Here is a 22,000-nt window from a genome sequence, read left to right on the forward strand (position 1 = left end):
AACAGCCACAAAAATTTTCAGAATTTTATGTTTAAAAATATTTTAGGTTATTTTTTATTCATTTACTTATTTATTGAATTTTTTTAGGCGGTAGCGAGTAATCGCCCAGCCTTTGTAGTTTTCTGTACATTCATCATATATATATTCATTATATTCAGTTCTTATTTAAATAATGAATAATTTTAAACATGCTTAATTAAAAAGTAAACAAGCCTGCTTTAATTAAATTAATCAAGATTCAATACAAGAATGCTCTATAGCGAAAGAATTGGCACAAAGTGAGGTTTACATTTGTTCTAAACAAAGCAAGCAACTTTTAAAATAAATAAACATGAAAAAATATGGTAAAATATGTGTGCTGTAAAAAAATCTAGTAGCTTTTGTTTCATTAAGATTTCATAGTAATTAAATTGAAAATTAATACAAAATGCAACATTTAACTGTGAAAAGAATAATTTGAACAAAAGAAATTATTTGTATAACTTGAAATGCTGAAAATAGGAGGAAATCCATCAATAACAATAAAAATGATATTATATGATACATTTAACAAAAAGGGACTAAGTCAAACTTTTATCACTCAGATAGTGAAAAATTAAACTAGAAGCAAAATGGAAGAACAAATAAAAAAAATTAATGGTAGTTTAATAAATTTACAAGTATATTAACAAAAAAAAAACATTTATTCATATTTAAACATGAAATAAATAAATAAATATTTAAACAAAGATAGGACTTGTTTAAATCTTAAGATTCTAAAAATCACAGTTACAAACTTAATTAAAAAAGGCAGGGTCACACTTCTCTCTCATTATAAAAACAAAATTAAAATAAAAGAACAATAAAAATGTCAATTGTATTTCATAAGATTCAGAAGAAACAATGCACAACAATGGGATATCTGCAAGTAACGTAGTGCGGGCATTTCGATCCTGATTAGTTGTTGAAATGTTGCATTTGTTTATGTAAGCAACTGTGCTTTCCATTCTTCATTTTGAGTAATCCAATCTCGTCAAGTATCAATTACCTTGTCAAAGTTACCAGGTACACAAAACAAAAATATATCACGGTTATAATAAAATACATGAAGGAATAATAAATCTAAGTTAAGTAAGTAAAAAACGTAGACGAGAATTATATTTTAACAAAATTCGGTGAGCGATACGGAGTTGTATTTAATTAACTTCACGTTAATTAACATTCTTACTTATGTGAAGAAACTTAACTCAAATTTAACACACTATATTGTTTATAAATGATCAGCTGGATGTGAGGTCACATGTCTGTGTATCAGTGATAGTCTTCTTCTCAAATTGCAAGTACCCAATTGTTAACATTCAAAAACAAAATAACAATATAAACAAATATGACTAGATTCAATTATTAAATGTCTAAAATATAGGATTAAAACAGTGAAAAAATTAAGTAATATAATGTTTCAGCAAAAAAAGACTAGATATAACTTCCTTTGCTCTAAATGCAAAAAATTACCTTAAACATTAAAAATTGCAAAAAAAATCATAATTCACATTGATAAAAGCTTTATAAATGCTTGCTTTAGTAGCGTTATTGAAGATATAATAAATATGAGAATAAAGTCATGAAAATATGAAACTTTAAATTCTAAAAATAGAGATTCTAAAATAGAATCATTTTAACAGCTAAAAATAGAATCATTGGGGAAATAAATTTCAAAACAAAAATGATAAAATTTTCTTGGTTTAAAATGTGAAAATTAAATCACAGATAAAAAGGATTTTAAAGTTTAAAATTAACACATGTGTTACAAAGATGATATTCATTAAATTAATGGACCTTTGAAGATAAAGACTTCATACTACTATTAGTCACTTTCTTCTTTGTCTGGACTTTTCTTGATAGGATTGAGAGGCCTATTTTCAGAGTCAGAGCTGAAATTAAAAATAATAATAATAATGAAATGAACAAGAATACAAAATTTGTTCGATTGTGTGCATATTCGCTACAAGCTAATTAAGAGAAAACTCACATTGTATTGGAAAAATAATGTAAGTTTTCTGATTCAAAAGAGAAAACATCTCAGGTAATCAATAAGTTTTCTTAATTAAGGTACTTTTGACACATGTCAAAGAATAAAAATAGATGCAATCTTGCTACACAAAATTATGTTTTTTTTCCACTTACAATTTTCCACAGCCATTAATTATTTAACCGCCTTTTTTAATGAATATTAGTTATCTTGAAAAAATATTTCCACAACCGCCTTTCGATTTGATAAAATTTATCTTGAAATTCCTATTAAAAGTTAAATTATTAGGTATTTCTTGAAAGAAACCTGTAAAAATGCCCCCATTGCACATTAAAACCATTAGGTATAATTTAAATGGTATAATTTTTCTGGAATGGTATAATTTTTAAACTGTTCTGCAAAACTTTTTGAAGCTAAACGCTTAAATAACTTTAGATAATATAACTTTATTATCTACTTCTAATAATTACATATTATTTTCTGTCTATAATATTTCCTTTCTATATAATTTATTACTTAGAGATGGATCTATAAATATGTATTTTGTTCTTATCTTAGAAAATTTTATCTATAATTTGAAACAAATCACATAAAAAAGTACTTAATTATATATTTCATAGAATGACTTTTTTTAAATGCATAATTTCAGTAAGACCACCAATATTTATACGAGTTGTAAGGACAATATTATATGAATTATAAGGAAATATAATAAAATAAATTATAAGGATAATAAGAAATTTATAAATTACTTTTCATTGTTACGTATTGAATTTTTAAAAAAATAATAATAATAAGCTAATAGCTCTTACAAAGCCTTTTAAGGTGAGAAGTTGAAAAAAAAATAGTTTATAAAACCAAATATTAAAAAAATGATACATGGTAAACATTATATTATTTGAAACCAGATAGTAGATACGTATTGAATTTTTAAAAAAATAATAATAATAAGATAATAGCTCTTACAAAGCCTTTTAAAGCAAGAAGTTGAAAAAAAAAATAGTTTATAAAACCAAATATTAAAAAATGATACGTGGTAAACATTATATTATTTGAAACCAGATAGTATTTCCTGCCTTCTTAAACCATATTAATTATAATAAACACTAAAACCAACAGTTACATTGCCAAGGTTTATTATATTTGTGTGCCAGTAAGAAAAGAAAGGAAAAAACTAGCAATCAATTGTTGCTTTTTTCAATCATATAATAAATTTTGACATCTATGATTTTACTGCTACCTGATTACTATTAATAGAGAACCACTGATATGACAACACCGTTTATGTCACTATAAATAAAGAAAACGCCATAAATGACAATCATAAAAAGCTTAATATGATATTAAACATTAATTAAATAGTACACATAATACAGAAAAATATTCAACAATAAACACTTTTCCTCACATCAAAGTCAAATCTTAAGACTTTAACAAAAGTAATGCAGATAAAAAAGGAAAATAAATTACATAGAATATTTATTATGTATTTATTAGATCTGATAAGAGATATTTTACAACAATAGTCTCTAGAAAAACTACATTATGAGCTTTGTATTGTTTAAATTAATTACATAAAACAAAACTGTACTGAATAAATAAATAAATACTCTCAAGTAAAATTTCAATATAAAAGCAGTTTACTTACGCATATATTACATCTTCATCTGAATCATTTATCATTGACAGCGTTGGATTATCTTTAATTCTTGTTTCTAAAATAATAAACATGAAATTTAAAAACTAAATTTTATTTTTGAAAAATTTGGAGTCATTTATGCAAAATTAAGCATAAAAAAGGAATACTTGTATAGCTTTATTTTAAAAAATTCATAATATGATATAAATTAGCATACATATTGCGTTACGAATAATAAAAATAAAAATTATAAATACATATTTAAGGGATTAGAAAGAGGGGATTTTTTAGTTAATTAGCGAGAAATTGTCCTGTCCCAATTAAGCTAAGATAGTTATGATTCGCAAATTGAAATTCATTTGATATTTTATATGCGACAAAATACTAATTTCTTAATTCATTTGTTTTAATTTTTCTCAAAATCTTAAATAGTATTAATAGTAGTATTTGATTGGTAATTCAATATTGTAAGAGTATTGTATTTTTTATCACTTAAAATTAAATATTTCTTTAAAAAACAGGAAAAACTAAAACTAATTATATCACATTGATAAAAATTAAACACATTTTTACAACAACTGGTGTGCTCAAACTTTAATTTACTTATAATTAAGCACCAATAATAATAAATTAATTATTAGAAGGCCTAAAACAATAGCAATAAAAATCATGAATTAGTCGTTTACTAATCAGAATAAATGCAATTAAAAAATCCTACTAACAATGGAAATTAGAAAAGATAGTTAAAACTTAAAGATTTAAAACTTCAAGCCCATTGGATGAAAATTAAGCATGTAATTATGCTTCTAAGGTATAAAAAACATTGCTTTAACAAAAAAAAAGCATTTAAAATTTGCAAAAGCTTGATTCATCCAACATCCATATGCATGCCAGTTCATATTACACTGTTTTTCCTTTATATCAATTTCAAATAATAGTTTTAGAACAATCTATAATGCTCTCTGCTGTATTATGTAAAAATTACAAATCTGTTACTTTTTTTAATTAAAAATTTCTTAATTTTTAAAAAAAATTACTATATCAAAACATAATAAAAAAAAGTCATACAAATTATACTATATGAATTTAGAGAACCATACCATAACACGCCCTTTTTGGAGGGGCATAAACATATGCCATAGTTATTAAATAAAAATTCAGTAGACTGTAAAAGGACATGAATTCAGCAGAACTTCCATAATTTGTAGATAATTCAGCAACAAAATTATCTTGTAGCACAGAAACACCAAACCTTAAAACTGTAATTGTTATACTAAGTGAAAGAACAATCACCATGAGAACAGTAAGGAACTTTAACCTAACATCTGAAAAAAAGAAATATTCAGGTTAAGTAACATAACGTTGATCTCTGCTATATTGAAAATAAAAGAAACAAATTTACAAATAAATATATAGATAAAATAAACTCTAGAACTTTATAAAACTGATTTGGAGAAGGGTTTCATTGATAACAGAAGCATCAATAGCAAATTTAAGCTGCCAAAAACAAGTTTAACCCTTGAAGCGATTTGGTATTCGACAAATTCGCATAAAAATTTCTCTGCCAAATTCTTTTTGACACAAAAAAGACATTAATTGTAGAACTAACAGAGTTCAATTTTGGTGCCAAAAGGGTAAAGGTTTAAGTGCTACTTGAGCATATTTTTACAAAAATTTAGAAAAATTTTAAATTTTGATATTTTAGTATCCAAACAAATTAATATAGTTAAAATATTACTATATTTTTCTTCAATATTCTATTTAAGAAAGTGAAAATTATTTTGTCATAAAACTTAACCAATTAATTGCTGAAAAATATTTTCTTTTTTTTTCTTCAGGATTTGCTTTTAGGGTTGCTAATTTTATTAAAATGAGACAGTTTTTGAATTTTTTTATTTGATGCAAAATAAATCTGGCATGATCTACAATAATAAAATGAAGAGTTTGTCTGTATGCCTGTCGCTTTTATAACTTCAAAACCATTTTTGCTAGTGTCCTGAAATTTAGACAGTGGATGAAAGGGATAATTTTGGTCCCCAATCCTAGATGTTGTTAAATTTCAGTTAAATTGTTATCAAGAGACGGTTGAAAAATGGTATTTTCTTAAACTGCACACAATACTGTTTTATCAAATATTTTAATGATAACATCAGTGATGTTTGCTTGCTTATCGCTCTCATCAATAAAAAAAAGAGTTTTTTGCATGCTATTTAAGATCAAATTATTTTTTATTTGTTATGCCAGATAAACTCAATGATTAACATGTACTTGGTGACATAAGCAGACTACAACACCAAATCAGTATTCCCAAAGTCATATAAAACCCATGATTATTTTGCTTACAGTTATGCTGTAAAAAAGTGAAATTAAATAATTTAATATCAACAGCTTTTGAAATAAAAATAAGTAATGTACTGAAAAGCAAAATTAATGAATAAACAAAACTAATTTTTTTAGAAGAAATACCAAAATTTGTCACATACTATTATTGACGCTAACGATGCTCGATTAATTTCAATAAGAGGTGCTACTTTAAATTTTTTAAAAAAAAGAAGCAAAATCAATCGAGAAATGGTACAAATAAATTAGGAGAAACATAAAAAATCTCTATACAATTATTGACACCAATGGTGTTTAATACTTTGTCTTCTGTATTGGGTTTGAAAATTACAAAGTTACAAAGTTGAACATTAGTAGTCGTAAACCCAAAATAGTTAAAGGCTGTTAAAAGACGATTATAAAATAAAATAAAATGATGCTTAATAAGTTTTTTCTTTTGTTACCAATTTAAATAAAAAATACTAAATAGCAAAATTAATGGAGAAATGGAAATAATCCATTTAAGAGGAGCCTATATAATCGTTATACTCTTATTGAAGCCAATGAAGCTTAATTGACTTTGGTAATCAGCATTGCAGGTACTATGGTAATTGAAACAGTTTTATTAGATTCCGAATATACTACTATAGGGACAATTTATAATTATATTAGTTTATTTGGTACCTGTTAAAACTGCATCAATGCTGCACAGTTTTATCAAAAATACAGTAGAGAGAGATTTATTACACAGCCTTGAAAAAGATATTTACTGAAGAAAATTGCTTTATTGTGGTAAATTAATAAGTTGACCTCAGCAAAAGCATCATGTCAGCTTAATACAGTTAATCTTTATTTTGATGGGATGAACTACTAAAAACATGTTTTGTTCAATCTAACAAAATAAAGTCATTGGTAAGAATTAAGTATGATATTAAATTTTAAAAAAATGTGATCATTTCAGTTTGATTAATTGTGTTGCTATATGACTTTGAATTTTATACGTGATTTTTTAGTGTTGTTCAGTCTTGATTTATAATTTCTTTATTTTAACCCTATACAAAGAGCAGCTATTCAGCCTCCATTTTAAAAAAAACTAAAAAAATTTGGAAAAAAAATATTGAAAATAGGTAATAAATTAATAATAATAGAAAAACTTAAGAATTTTTAAATTTTGCCAACAATTTCCATCTGTCATAAACATTTCAAGTAGAACTAAAATCTTACTTAAATATGTAGTAATAATTTTATATTAAAAAAAATTGAATATTTTCAAGACATTTGTAAAAAAGCAATTGAAAAAAATTAAAAGAATAAGAAGCTTATCTACAGAAATCAATAACTGATATGAATCGCTGATAGAAATTAATCACTGATATGAATATTCTTTAAATGCATAAACAGAAACATAAATAAAAAATATAAATTGAAAAAACTAGATAAATGTGAAATCTGATATCCCTGAAAGGTTCAGGTTCAATCAAAGAGAAAGTTCTGATATGTATATATATAATTATTAATCAAAACACTTATCTGTATTTACTTTTCGATTATTAGAGTAATAAGATTAGTAATGTAAATTGATAATTATGTACAGTACAGAACCCGTTATCCGGAAATCAGAAAACCGGAAAACCAAAAAACCGGAACGAAATTCTACACATTTTCCAGCCATTTTTTAAAAAAAAATGTTTTTGTCCTCATAAGATTTTAGGATTTTTCTTTCTTCTTTTTAAGATGATAACCTTACCATCATTTTGGAAATAATCATTAGTGTATTACTTCATCGTTTTTTCTTCTTTTTAAGATTATTTTCAGATATTTTTTTTTTTAGTTGGGTTAAACAATAAAAAAACGGCTTTTTGTAGTGATTCAGAAAACCAGAAAAATCAGTTATCCGGAATAGCGATGGTCCCGATCGTTCCGGATAATCGGTTCCCCACTGTATTATGTTTAACATAAAAAAGTAAAGAGAAATTAAAATATTTAATTCAATTTGTACTATGCTTTAGGTGCCTAGAAAAAAAAATTTTCTTCCTTACACTCAAAATCTTTATAAAAAAATACTTAAGCGCTTTAAATAATTAAAATAAAACAAGTAGTCAAACATTTGCAGTGAATTTCATAAATTCTATTAAAAATAATAAAAGAAGTTGATGAAATCATCATTAGTAATTAAGTTTTCTAATGATGATTTATTTAGTAATCAAGTTTACTACTACAGCAGGGTGCTCTATACGTTAGGTCGGAAAGTGTTGTTATTTTACTGCACTTTTTAAAAAAAGTGTGACGCTTTTTAACATATAGAATTGAAATTCTTTAATGATTTCTATGCACCTAAAACAATGACTTCATAAAGAAATGAAAAGAACAGGTAGTATCCAATTAATAATCTATATTTTTTAATACTTTATGAAGATATCTATTATTTACACAAAATAAAGGAAAAAATATTTTATATCATTTACATTAAAAAAAATAATTTTACTGAATTGTTACATAACTTTTTTATGAATGATTAAGAAATATTAATTTTATTTTATCACTTGAATGAAATATTCCAAATAAAACTAACTTACCAAAGAATGGCATAGATCGGAGTTCAGTATAAGCTCTTATAATTAAAAAACACAAATATATCAAATAAATACATCCAACAATGAAGAAAAAAGTTTTGAACCCCTAAAAGAGAGAAAATAATGTAATGTTATGCTATTCTTTAGACATTTCAAGTTCAAATTTTCAAAAGCAGAATGAAAATGTTAGAAATACCAACCATAAAGTGTCCAGTGTCTACTTTATAATTGTAAGTAGGGTCTCTCAATTCATTGAATTTTTGCCAAGATGCCAAAGTGAATGCCGAGAGCCAAAGCATGCCTATTATAATGCATTTAGGCAAATAAAACTTTGTAAAACTTCTTTCATTCTAAAAATAAAAATTCAAAGGTTTCAGCTAAAATAATTGAAAAAGCAATCAAATTTTTCAAGATAAGAGAAAAAGAAAAATTACTGTTTAATAAAAGATTTTCTTTAAAATGTCCAATTTATCTCTGCATTTTAACTCCACTAACTGACATTGTATGAAGATTCACCAGTCTCTCGAGTATTTCCAAGTATAATATTACAAAAAAAAAAATGCTCCATTTATTCTGCTTTGAAATCCCTAAACAGAAGACATAAATATCATATTGTTTGGGTTTCCTAAATTTTGTCTTCTTGTATGGATTTGATCAATAGTTGATCTGATATGTGGCCATCTGGTCGTTTTTTCTGTGTATGTAATAGTGATTTCACTAAAATGTTTGTTAAGATTTTAAATTCTGTGGTCATATGTATGATTCTCCTTTAACTGTTAATCAAATTCAATTTCTTTTTTAAATATTAGGAAAATATTATACCATAATATTAGCACCACCTCCCATTAAATGTTATACAAAAGAAAGCTTTTATTAATTTATTTATTCTTATTTCTGACTAGTACTATTGTAATTGCCGCAATGATAAGATAGGTAGCAACATGACATAAATATCTGACTGTGAAATGACATTGATCACAAAAAATTGACAATATTATTTAAATTTGATACAATTTTAAGATAATTACCTGCCGTATTCCATGATATATACAAAGCCAAAATAAAAGTAGGGCACATAAAAATGTAGCTTGAAACATGGCATCCAACATACCAGGCACCCAACTATTGACAAGAAATGACATGGGAAAGATGGGATCTATAAGCAGAAACAAAGTATTATTTTGTATTAATAACATGTAATATCTCTTGTTATTGATGAAGCAGTAGAAATGCACAAATAAGAAAAGTTGTGATGCAAAAAAAATATTTTTTTCTATCATATTAAAAAGAAATTATACATTCACATAATTATTCAAATAATAATTCTTTTTTTTTTTGTTTTGTTTTTTTGGAAAACTTCAAAAATTTTCTAAACATATTACAAAACAATTTTCGGTAAATGAAAATGTGCTGCAATTGAAATTTAAGTATTTCAAAACCAAAATACAAAAATTAATTTAAAAAGCGAGCTAATATTACAATATGCTTTACATTTCGTACAATATGCTTTACATTTCCTAGAAAAAAACAACTAAAAATAAATAGACTGGCCTATTTTATAATTATTCTTAGCAGAGAGTTAACAATCGTACTTTATAAGGTTTTTAATATTTTTTGAATCATTAGAAAGTCTTTGACACATTAAAATGTTAAACAAAGATACATTAAAAAACTAACAATTATGACATAAAAAAATTTCTATTAGGATGCCAGAGTAATTGTTAAATAAATTATTGTAGAGAATTAACATATTAAATATGGAAATTAATAATTTACCAGTAACAAGCAAGTTTTCCAATGATTAATTGAAAGCATAGTAATAATTAGCTGAAAGTTCATATAGTTTGAAATAATTACTATATTCACCGTTTAACACAATAGCAGCTATTAGTGTTAAGCAAGGAGTCTAGAATCTTATATTTCAAAACTATTTCACTATAACATTAATAAAAATTGCTATGATTCTCTTATTATATTATCAAAGCAAAGAATAAGTATTTTTAATTAAAGCAAAATAAAAATAAAAACTGCATCATTCATTAGCTAATTTTAAGACAATTTTTTATGAAATGCTTAAAAACCTAAGAGGGTTAATCTAAATTTTAGGAACAATAATTATGTGCTACAATATTCATTGTATTAAAATAAGTAAGTTTCCTGAAAAATACAAAGCTGCATATGCATCATTTCCTATTTAGAACTAAAATAAAAGTTTCTCTAAAACAAATATATGATAAAAAAGAAATAGCCAAAAATCCATATTTTAGAATAATATTTAAGAGGACTTACAGAACCTATCATGGATAATAAAAATAATCACTATGCTATAAAAAAATTTTAAAAACACTTTAATTTTTTTACAGCAAAAAAAAAGAGGTAACTCTTTTTATAATAATATTTTTTAAATTATATAAGTATTTGAAACTAATTTTTTTATAATTTGCATAGCATATAAATTATCTAAAAAATTGCAAAAAATAAATAATAATTAGTTTTTTAAAACAGAAGTATAATCTCAAATGCAGGATAGATATTGAGAATTTATTTTATTCACATCGAGGCAAACGATTTCACTTAAATTATGGTATTTTTGGTAGTAAATACTTTACCATATAATTACCATTAATAATTTATCCTTTGGTAATAAATAATTTACCTTAAATATATACATTAAAACTAATTCATCTTTAATCTTTACCCTACATACATTTTAATTTATTTTTTAAGATTAGTTTAAAATGCACAAAAATATTTTACCACAAAAAAACAAAATTTGAAACATAGTTCTTTTTTTAAAACATTTTGCTATAGTTTGACACACAACTTTCCTTATTATGGATACTATCAAATTTAAAAAGTTTTTGAACAAAGAAAAACAACTAAAGAGAATTTATATTTAAATTTTTCAATAGCTTACCATTATGCAATACTAATAAAGGTAAGAGAAGGGATATCCACTTTTGCTCAATAGACCAGTCAAAGAAACAAAAGAATCTTAAAGAATATGCAAACCAGCACTACAGAAAGGAATCACTGATTAAAATAAAAACAGTAAAAATTAATGTAATTTTAAAAAAAAATTTATGAAACAACACACTTACAGTTGTTCCAAAAGCCATAACAATAAAAACACATCGAAACCAAATTTCAATTTTCGTGAAAGATGGGTTATATGTCTTGAACTGCAAATAAAACATCAGAAAAAAGTTTTAGAAAGATATATTTATATATAGATGCCATTCTCAAGAAAGTGGGACATTTATGCTCTTTTGATTTATTAATATTATTATTTTTGTAAGAATTTTTTCGAATTGTTAAAGCCTTCCTATTACACTTTTTAAAACATGAAATTTATTCATAAAATTTGCAATTAAGAGCTCAATTTAAATGTGTGAAATATCACTTCTGACCTCATTTTCCTATACTCAGATACTTAAAATAAATTTTTAATACAATATGAAGCTTAAGAATTCAGATTTTCTAGAAATGTACAATATACTTTGTTATAAAGTTTTTAATATTTTTACAATTTACTAAAAAAAAAAAGTTTCTTGAAATTATTGTCCTTTAACATAAATATTGCTAAACTGAATACCAGAAGAATTTGTCTGACTCTTTATTCTTATATTGAGACGAAAAATTATATATTTTCAGACAAACGGTGAAAGATCAATAAGATACATTTTCATAAGAACAGATGAAGATCCAATTCAGCTTAAAAGTAAATTATTTTTATTAGTCATCATTAATGACCTTCACTCTTTTTATATTTAATAGATTATTTTAAAATTTATCATTAAAAATCCCTTAAAAGGTTAATGAAAAAAAAATAATAATGTTTCAGATTAATTAGGTTTATACAGTATTCTTTAACATTTTGTCATATTTTTTTTCCTTAAAATGCATGTTCAATATTTTTTATGCTGATTTAAATAACATAATTAGTTGCTTTATGAAATATAAATTAAGAGTTAATTAAATTATGTTTCATGATAGTAAAAACTGAATTAATTCATTTCATAGATAATGCTATTTCTCTTATTCAAAAAGCATTTTATAAACCATGTCTTACACTTTTTAATGTCACAATTTCTGAAAATCATCAATTAGTTCAAAAAGCAACAGTTACAGTACTTACATAAAAAATTACATCTTTAATATGATAGTTTTCTTCAATTCTTTCAAGACCATAAAAATTAATCGTTATAATATAGTGAGCAAAATCAAGAAAACCAAGATGCAGAACTGTAAATTCTTCACAAGCCTGAAATTGAAAACGAACAAAAGATAAAATTTATTTAACTTTAAAAAAATAATGCAACGGTTTTTAAAAACAAAGCCATTTATTGCAATCAACTTCACTTACACTTTCTAAACAATGTAATTCTCGAGTTCGATTATGACTCTGCTGCTCACTTAAAACAACAATAATTTTATTTTGATCAGAAATGCCATGAATAGATACTGACACATGGAATGGCTTGTTAAATCTTTCATCTAAAAAAGTAAATGAAAAACACAGTTCATTAATTTTGCAGCAAGTAAGAATTAGAAAAAAAATTGAAATAAGAATTTTAAATTAAAGATTTGAAATAGATTAATTCTTTTTAACTATTATATGCATTTTATAAGTATGCAATTGACTATTTTTTACTACACGCGTACAGAGATAGAGACAAAACAAGTTTAGGTAATCAATTTTTATCAACTGAGTAAATTCCATTTTTTTAAAAAACAATAAACAGATACATACATATCCATAAAAATAGATGTTATAACTGAATATTATTTTTTATAATTGATAAGTGACAGAATTAGGCAAAATATAATACATAGAAATGAAATAATAACAGTTCTACAAAAATGAGGATGTATGCTTTCTGAATGGGCATTTTCATTTCATTTTGAACAATGCAATGAATTTTTTATCCACATTTTTACCTTTCTTTAACTCTACATTTTTAAACTTCAACTATATCAAAATATTCATTTTTAATCATAAAATTTTTTTTTTTGATGAAATGTCATCTGTAAACTCTGCATCATATATACATCAGTAATAGAGAATTTATATCAGAAACAAAAACTTATTTTCTACTCTTACTTAATTTTTCTTTGTCCCTAAATATGAATTTACATAAAATCTTACTAATATAAAAAGTTAAAGTAAAAATAATTTAATCTCCAAAATCAAATTATCATCTGCCCCATGTTTTTTCTGTCATTCATATGGCTAAATAAAAACATGTTTTTATAATAGATCAAAAAAAGGGGAGAAAACTGTTACAAGAAAGACTGTTACATACTCATTGGAACACAAGCTTTGATAAAGCTGCAGCTTGCTTGTTAAAATTTTGTGATTAGTTTAAGATTTGATTTATTTTCAAGGTAGATACAATATACTAATCATTAAAAATTCCACCACAATCTGTTATGACTCAGCAGAGTTGAAGAGGTTAAGACTCCAAAATTTTGTGATTAGGACATGGTGATAGCATAGCAATGAGGTCAGCAGTGAGCACTGGCCACCTTAACCGTACTGAAGAGCCTCAACAAAATTACATAGAAATTTAGTATTTTTAATTTAATATGATTCATAGTAAAGGGCTTTTAAAAATGTTCTGGTTGGATGTTATGTCGAGAAAAATACTTTTTCCCTGAAATGATCCAGATTTTTCAGGAAAAAAACGAAAAAAAACTAATTAAATTTTTCTAAAATATTGGGCACCAGTTACGATTGTTTAGAAACTATAGCAACTGGTATTTGTAGATCATTGCAATGTAAATAGAAATTGTAAATACAATAGTTCCTGAAATATTATTTTTTGCATATATTTTAATTTTAAATAAAGACACATGAAGATTCCTGTTTCTTACCTATTCGTTAAAAAAATTATTTTAATATAAGCACAAAAAATCATACAGTTTAAAAATTTCAAAAACTAACACAAATTTCTTCAGAAAAGACTACATATTTATTACATTATAATTTTTTTAATATTAGAATCAAAAAATGATTTTATAAGAGCAATGAATATTAAATTTAAAATAACTAATGAATTATGTTTCCCCTTTGTAGTAAAAGTAATACATACTTACATATTCCTTAATACATTTGTTATTTAATAAAGACATAAATATTTCTTAATACATTTGTTATTTAATAAAGACATAAATATTCCTTAATTAATACTTCATTAATAAAACTGAACTCATGGTTTTAAATTGTATAATTAAATTATGTACAAAAATAATTTAAATACCATCGCCTTGCTTCAGAATAACTCTTGAAATCACCCAAAGTTGCTGGCTAAATGTTGATAATGCAGGGGAACGAAGTAAAAAAGGTCCAGTCTAGAAATAATTAAGTACAAATAAGTTATGGGTAGTTAAGCTTTGAGCAGTAACAATTTCAAAAAATATTCACACAGCTATTTGAAAACTTATATTTAAAACATAAAGTCTGCCAAAATATGAATTTAAAGCATTTTTTAAATGATTTTAAAATTAAAAAAAGAAAAGAAAAGGAATCACATTTAATTTAAATTAAAAAGGATTAAAAAAGCTGCTTTAATTAAAATATTAAAGAGAAACAAACAACCATGCATTAAATTCTATACAATTTAGCACAATCACAAAGTAGTCCATGAAACACTTACAGCCATTTGAGAGTTATTAAGTTTTGGAGTAAGTTTAGTAGCATTAATAGTGACAGTGTTAGTGATAGGAGGTCCTGCAAGTCCAAAAAATAAAAAAAGTCCAAAGCTTGCAAAGAATGCAGATATGACCAGAACAAACTCACGTTTGTGCATGCTATATAGCCTCATCTGAACAGACCTTTGAAAAACAAGTATAATGTTAAATATAAGCTTAAAATAATTCAGGGCAATAATTAATCTTACGGAGAGGGCACATGTACAAACAAATAGTGTTAAACTTGAAATAGAAGTTTAAAGGCATTGAGAATATCACAAACAACTGATTAACTACACAGTTTTACATTTTTTTCATAAACCTTCCAAGGGACCAGATATCCTTTCCTTTTTTCAATATTTAAGAAACGAAAAAGGTGAGCCCATAGAGTGTACCGAGACAAAGAGCCAGATTTGTAGACATTCTTCAATGTGTAACAGACTAATTTTCATGTACATGCGACCATGCCGTAAACTTTTAACTTAAAATTTATGGATAATTATTATTAAAATTTTAAAATAAAATAATCGATAAGAGGCTATAGCAAACTAATAAAATTTTAGACATTTTTTAATCAAATTTGATCATCCCAAAACATCTGTTAACCAAAAGATTCAGTTCAGATTGTTTTTTAGAATTTAATCAGCTTATCACACTATTTTCACAGTGAAATTGCCAGGGCTCCATTCAAGGAGAGGAAGAAAGAGATAATTTGGACCTGGGTCAAATGAAAGCCCAGTTGAAATTATTTGCAAAAAGTTTAAGGTTTTTTGTTGTTTTTTTTAACTTAATGTATTATGTAAAAAAAATCTGCTCAGTATTTTATTTAAAAATATTTCAAAAGTTCTGCAAAAAAAAATTCCCAATTGGTTTCACCACAACTTAAATAAATAATAATATAAGATAGTAAAAGTACAGTTTTCAGCAAAAACATGCACCAATATAATAATGGGAAGTTGTAAACTTAGTATGTTTATGAAAATTGATATTTCAAGTAATAAACCATTTAAGAAAGGCTTCTTCAAATGTCTTACAAAATATAAAAATTACACATTTTGTGCTTAGAGAAAACAATTTGCAATAAATTTCAACCTGGGACTAAAAAAACCTGTGTCTAGTTTTGAGTCTAGTAACAGATTTCTTAAAGTATTACTTAACAAATAATAACGCCACACAAGCATGAAACAGCAAGACAATGAAGGAAGTTATACTGCAAGCCAGATATTTACATCGATATTGACACAGACTGATATTGCAAAGCAACATAACAGGTTTGGTAATGGTTTGGCACAATACTAAAATTACACATTTCAATTTAGCTCATTTTGCATAATTGATCCATAAAAGTTAAAGATTATGAGTACTATTAGTTTAAAGTGTACAAACATCTGATTTTTTAGTAACTAAACAAAACTGCAGATCTTTTTTTAGAAGCTGTTTATTTGATCAAAATAAGTAATATTTTCTTTAACACACTTTTCTTAACAAGATTTAAATGCGTAGAAGCCTGTGAAGAGATCCTAATTTTCAGAGCCAATAAAACCTGATACTGAATTTTTCAGACTGTCTTCATTTCCATACTATTAAACCAATAAAAACTGGTTAAAATCTTAAAAAGTAAATTAAGGAAAGATCCAGTGATTAACTCATTCACTTCATCTATTTGGACATGTGCATTCGAAATTATACACTGAGATAGTACCTAAGCATCCACAGAGAACCTTTCTTAAATTTACAAGAAAAGTTAATCAAGAAACAAGAATACCTCGTATTTTTGGCCTACTACTAGCTTAATGTAAAAATCAAGAATAAGTTTCCAACTATTTAAATGATTCACAATCTAGTGTTTGTAAAGATTAAAATCCTTAAAAAAAAGAAATTTTAAAGATCATTTTTATAATAACTGTTTTAATTTTAATTGAAAAAAAAAACAAATATTTATGTTTTATAAGTGTTCTTTAAATTAAATTGATTAAATCGATCTTATCCAAAAATAAGCATCAGAATGTAAAAAATACCACAGTATAAAGAAAACAAAATTAATCAGGGTTCGCCAAGTGGGCCCACTTTGAAAAAACCCGCCCGGGTTTTATTGGGTGGGCCCACCTTGAAAAAACCCACTTGGAACAATAAGTGGGTTTTTTCAACAAAAAAAATATTTTTTTTTGACTAAAACTTATTGTTTCACATTTATTTTTATATAATTTATTGTGCAGCATAAATTTCTCAAATAGAGTTGCGATTAAGTTTTTAATATTAGTAAAGTAAAAGAAACTCAAATATTCATATAATTTTTATAATAGGTGCTATTGAAAACTTCAAGTGGGTTTTTTCAAAAAAGTAATATTTTAATGGTATTAAATCAAATAAAAATTTAAATAGTATAGTCTGAAAAGATCAATTTTTCAACTATAGTTGCATGCTTTATATAATAATAAACAGGTAATATAATACATACAGGTAATATAATAATATAATATATTAAAAAAAATTGAAAAGAAACAATTTTTTTCTTTTTTTGCCAAGTGATACATTAACAAATTTAAACAGTTTTATTTTCTAGCTTAAAAAAAAAAAGCTAAAACTTTTTATAGGAGAACTTTTTAAAATTATTTATCTAAAAATGAAATCCTTTTCCTAGGGTTAATTATTTGAAAACAAATGGGACAAGTAACTGATACTCTTTATAATTATACGTAGTTTTAATTTCACTTTCTATTAATCTTATTATAGAAACATGCAAGACCATTAAATATTTATTTCAGTTTTTTATTTAACTCAAGTCAGATGAAATTTTAGTTTTTACTGATTATAAATATTTACAGATTATAATTTTATAATGGGTAATATCCATATGTTTAATAAATATAGTAAATAAATGTGTGTGAAAACAAAAAGATTAATAAACTTGTTCCTTTTATATTACTGCATTTATATTTTATAATTCTTGAGTTAAAAAATTATGAAATGTAATGTACTTAAAAATAAAGAAGATTCAAATATGTATTAGGTATAATGCGTTATTTAAACTTAATATAAAATACATATAACCAGGGTTCCCCAAGTGGGCCCACTTTGAAAAAACCCACTTGGTGGTTTTTTTCACAAATTGTTTTTTTTTTTTTAAAAAATTTGGTTCAATCTCCTAATACTATCATTGGACATATCGTTGAAGTTAACAAATATTTTAGAAATGTGCATCAAGCACATGGATGGGCAAATGAAAAAAACTGCTTGATGACCAAATGATACTAGGTGGAATTCATATTGTGAGCGCGTAAAAACTTTTGCCAATAATTACCATAAATATGAAGAGATTGTTCTAGAACAATTTTATATGTCAAAAAAATTAAATAATGTTGGGCTTTACCAATAAACTATCAATTGGGAAAAACAGATATCAATTGTTTCTGAAGCTTTAAAAATGCTTCAACCAGAAAACATTTCAATTTCAGAACCTGTTGAAATATGAATTAACTTACTATCGTGTGATGAATTAGAATCCCATAAACATTTTGTTAAAAGATCAGGCTGTTCAGCCACATCATTTATCAGCATCCTGGATCCCGAAACAAGGGGACAATTTTTAAATGATGAACAAGACCAATTAGCAGAAAGCTGTCTTTCTAAGCATCATCCAGAATTTCTGCCACGTGTTATGGCATCCAAAATTTCCGATCCTGAATACTTTCCAAAATCAATGATGCTTGACACGGTTATTGAACAGTTTTCATCAAAAAATAGTGGAAAATTATGGCAAAAAAAATAAATAAATAAGTAAATAAATAAAATTCCTAGCTTCCACAAAATTTCTGTCAATTCTTTTTTCTTTGCACTCAGCACCAGCATCCTCTGTCTCTATCGAAAGACACTTTTCAACTTTCGGTTTGGTGCAGAGTAAACTTCGAAATAGATTAGGAATAGATAAAGCTACAAAACTCGTAAAAGTGTATTGCCATCTAAGAGAGAAATGTAGACACTTTGAATCTGTTGTATGATAATAATAATAAAGGAAAAAATTGACCTTTTTTTTTAAGTTAACTCTTAACATCTGCTGACAATTTTTAACTATTTGGAGAAAGTTTATCACAATTAAAAAACAGTTAAAAATTAAAATATTACTTTTAAGATTTTTTAAATATTTTTAGGATTTCATTTGAATACAATTTATTTTGTTTCTTTTAATCATGTTTAAAAATATTGAAAGCAAACAACAAAAAAAAATTATTAAGTTATACATTAAACAACAATAAACAAATTTAAAGTTTTATTATCTGATTTTAAAAAAATGAGCTATAACTTTTTATATATGCTTTTTTATAATTTTAAGATTAATTTGTTTTTTGAAACTATAAAGTTAAAATGCATATATTTATCTAAATATTTGAAAAAAGGGACAAGTAACTGATACTCTTTATAATTATACATAATTTTAATTTCACTTTCTATTAATCGTATTATAAAAACATTGAAGACCATTAAATATTTATTCCAGTTTAATTTTATTACAGGTAAAAGTCAGATGAAATTTTAGTGTTTACTTATACAATACTATTTAATAAATAAAAATATTTTCACAGTAAAATTTATGAGCACTAAATGAAAAAACCCAATTTTCCCCGGGTTTTTTCAAATAAAACCCAATTTTCCCCGGGTTTTTTCAATAAAACCCAGGCGGGTTGGGTTTTTTCAAAAATCCCCGGGTTTTTTCAAACCCTGAAATTAATATGTAAAAGCATGTGAAAAGAGTAAAAAAAAAATAAAGAGAGAGAGAGAAAACATATTATTATTAGTAAATAAAAAAGAAATACTAAATTGAAATTTGTTAATAAACGTATGGTGAGCCACAATGGCTCGGGGATAGAGCGTTCGCCTTCCAATGAGGCGAACCGGGTTCGAATCCCAGTAGATACGAATTCCGCATCCGGCTTGCACCGACCACAGTGCTGGCGCGAAATATCCTCAGTGCTGGACAACGGATCATGGGTTAGAGTCCCCTTGCCGTCAGGCTAACCGTAGGAGGTTCTCGTGGTCTTCCTCTCAATGTAACGCAAATGCGTGTTAGATACATCAAAAAGTCCCCCACGATGGCAAATTTCTCCCAATACGCAATCCAGGAGTTCCCTTGTCTTCTAGATTGGGTTCAAAATTACAAGGCTACGGAGTCGAACATTAGTAGTCGTAAACCCATAAAATTGGGTTGGCTGTTCAACAACGGTTATAAAATATAGAAAATAAAATAAATGCATGGTTTTTATGCTAGTATTATACTCACTCATGCATATACGACAGTAGGATGTGTTTTCTTCAGAAATTTCCTTCATGCTTTGAATTTTGTGTGAGAATAAATTTCAGACCACTTTTTTTTTTCATTTTTGCATGATTTAAGTATTTTGTGTAATTTTTTTTTTAATTTTTTTTAATTAATATCATATCTTAATATCTATGTAAAAATTAATTCCAAACCAAAATTAAGTAAGCGCAATGTTGAGAAAAACGGTTGATGGGATAATATAAGTCCTGTAAATACCATTACATATAATTTAGAATGAGCTTATAAAATATGACAGACATGATGAAGTTTAACATTTATATTGAGGTACAAGAAAGGTCACTTAAATAAATGAATGCATCTGACAATTTTATTTTAAAAAAAGAATATGAATATGAGGTGAACATTTTAGCTATACAGAGGTTAACAACAAAGAATAATTAGAGCTGCGAACAAACAAGTCATGGCAAAAGTGTTATTAATCGACATAAAATACAAATAGAAAGAAAGAATACAAGTAAGCAAAACATGACAATTTCTTTTGTTTTCAGTTTAGTGGTTACCTTTCACACCGATCGTGATAGTAAGTCGGTGCGATGTTCTTCCCGAACTGACTAAACATATCGCCAAATTGGGAGAACGCGGATCTCATTTTAAGTTTCCAGGTTCTAGCTGGAAACATTGGATTGAAAGCGCTAAAATCAGAAGGCATAGTAGAACGGGTTTGTTGATTTAAATTGCAAATACGTGCACGACTTTAACCTATCAATTTAAGCATATGTTTAGTTTGCTTAGAATCAAAACAAAATCATCAATATCAAAAAATCGATTCCTTCGGTTACTATAGAAACAGTTTTACAGCTATTGCCAGTTTTGAGGTTACTAATAGTTTTATTTCAATGAAACGCATTTGTGTAAACTCAAACTCTCATACAAAACTTTTGCATGAGCAGTGAGAAAGTGCCTGATTCATGGAACCGCTTTCGATGGAAAATAAGAGTCTTTTAGCGGGAAATATATCCTTGGATGAAAAATTTACCAATCACAGTTTCTCCTCTTCTCTCGATTGGCGATCGAAATGGGCTGCAGGTGGCGTAGAGCAGAACTCTTTTCCTATGGCAACACTTCACATGCTTTCCCCATTAGCGTGTGGAAAGTCATAGAGGAAGGAAGTACGTTAGTTTCTCTCTTGATTTTCATATAGATTAAAATCTTTTAACTTGAAAAACTATATAGAACTGAAAACTACATTAAACATGGTTCTAAAGAAACGTATCATGGAAATTTTAAGAAATATTTTTATTATATAGAAAGGAAAAATATTAGGAAAAGAGAAAATATCGTAGTACATTCCTATACAACTGAAAAAAGGAGGAGAGGGAAGGGAGAAGGGCTAAAGGCATGAAACCGGTCGCACGATTCCAAACCGTAATGTTCCCAATCCTTAAGACAGGGAATATGCAACTTTTTCCCTCTTTCTCGGGAATACGTGATTC

At 25.8% G+C, this 22,000-nt stretch overlaps 1 protein-coding gene across 1 annotated transcript; it reads right to left on the reverse strand.

Annotated features, from left to right (window-relative positions):
* Window positions 1-727: 727 nt before the first annotated feature.
* Window positions 728-21,358, reverse strand: LOC107450786 (transmembrane protein 181). The gene is made up of 13 exons (XM_043055213.3): window positions 21,068-21,358; window positions 15,199-15,376; window positions 14,803-14,893; window positions 12,906-13,036; window positions 12,678-12,803; window positions 11,641-11,721; window positions 11,457-11,556; window positions 9,568-9,695; window positions 8,740-8,889; window positions 8,543-8,645; window positions 4,748-4,972; window positions 3,657-3,723; window positions 728-1,910 (listed from the first exon to the last, which is right to left on the reverse strand). The coding sequence occupies exons 1-13, from the start codon at window positions 21,214-21,216 to the stop codon at window positions 1,844-1,846; spliced, it is 1,596 nt and encodes a 531-aa protein (XP_042911147.1). The 5' UTR covers window positions 21,217-21,358; the 3' UTR covers window positions 728-1,843.
* Window positions 21,359-22,000: the final 642 nt, after the last annotated feature.

The sequence above is a fragment of the Parasteatoda tepidariorum genome, chromosome 8 (assembly GCF_982258835.1).
Source record: "Parasteatoda tepidariorum strain Cologne lab strain chromosome 8, Ptep-v5.0, whole genome shotgun sequence".
Classification (NCBI taxonomy): domain Eukaryota; kingdom Metazoa; phylum Arthropoda; class Arachnida; order Araneae; family Theridiidae; genus Parasteatoda; species Parasteatoda tepidariorum.

What these genes read in the sequence shown, in the direction of transcription:
- LOC107450786 (XM_043055213.3), bottom strand. Translation starts at nt 21,216, where the DNA reads ATGCCTTCTGATTTTAGCGCTTTCAATCCAATGTTTCCAGCTAGAACC. An exon ending in AATTACATTGTTTAGAAAGT is followed by an intron (nt 12,804 to 12,905) that starts GTAAGTGAAGTT and finishes TTTCAATTTCAG; the next exon opens with GCTTGTGAAGAATTTACAGT. An exon ending in GATGAAGATGTAATATATGC is followed by an intron (nt 1,911 to 3,656) that starts GTAAGTAAACTG and finishes TTTTAATTTCAG; the next exon opens with CTCTGACTCTGAAAATAGGC.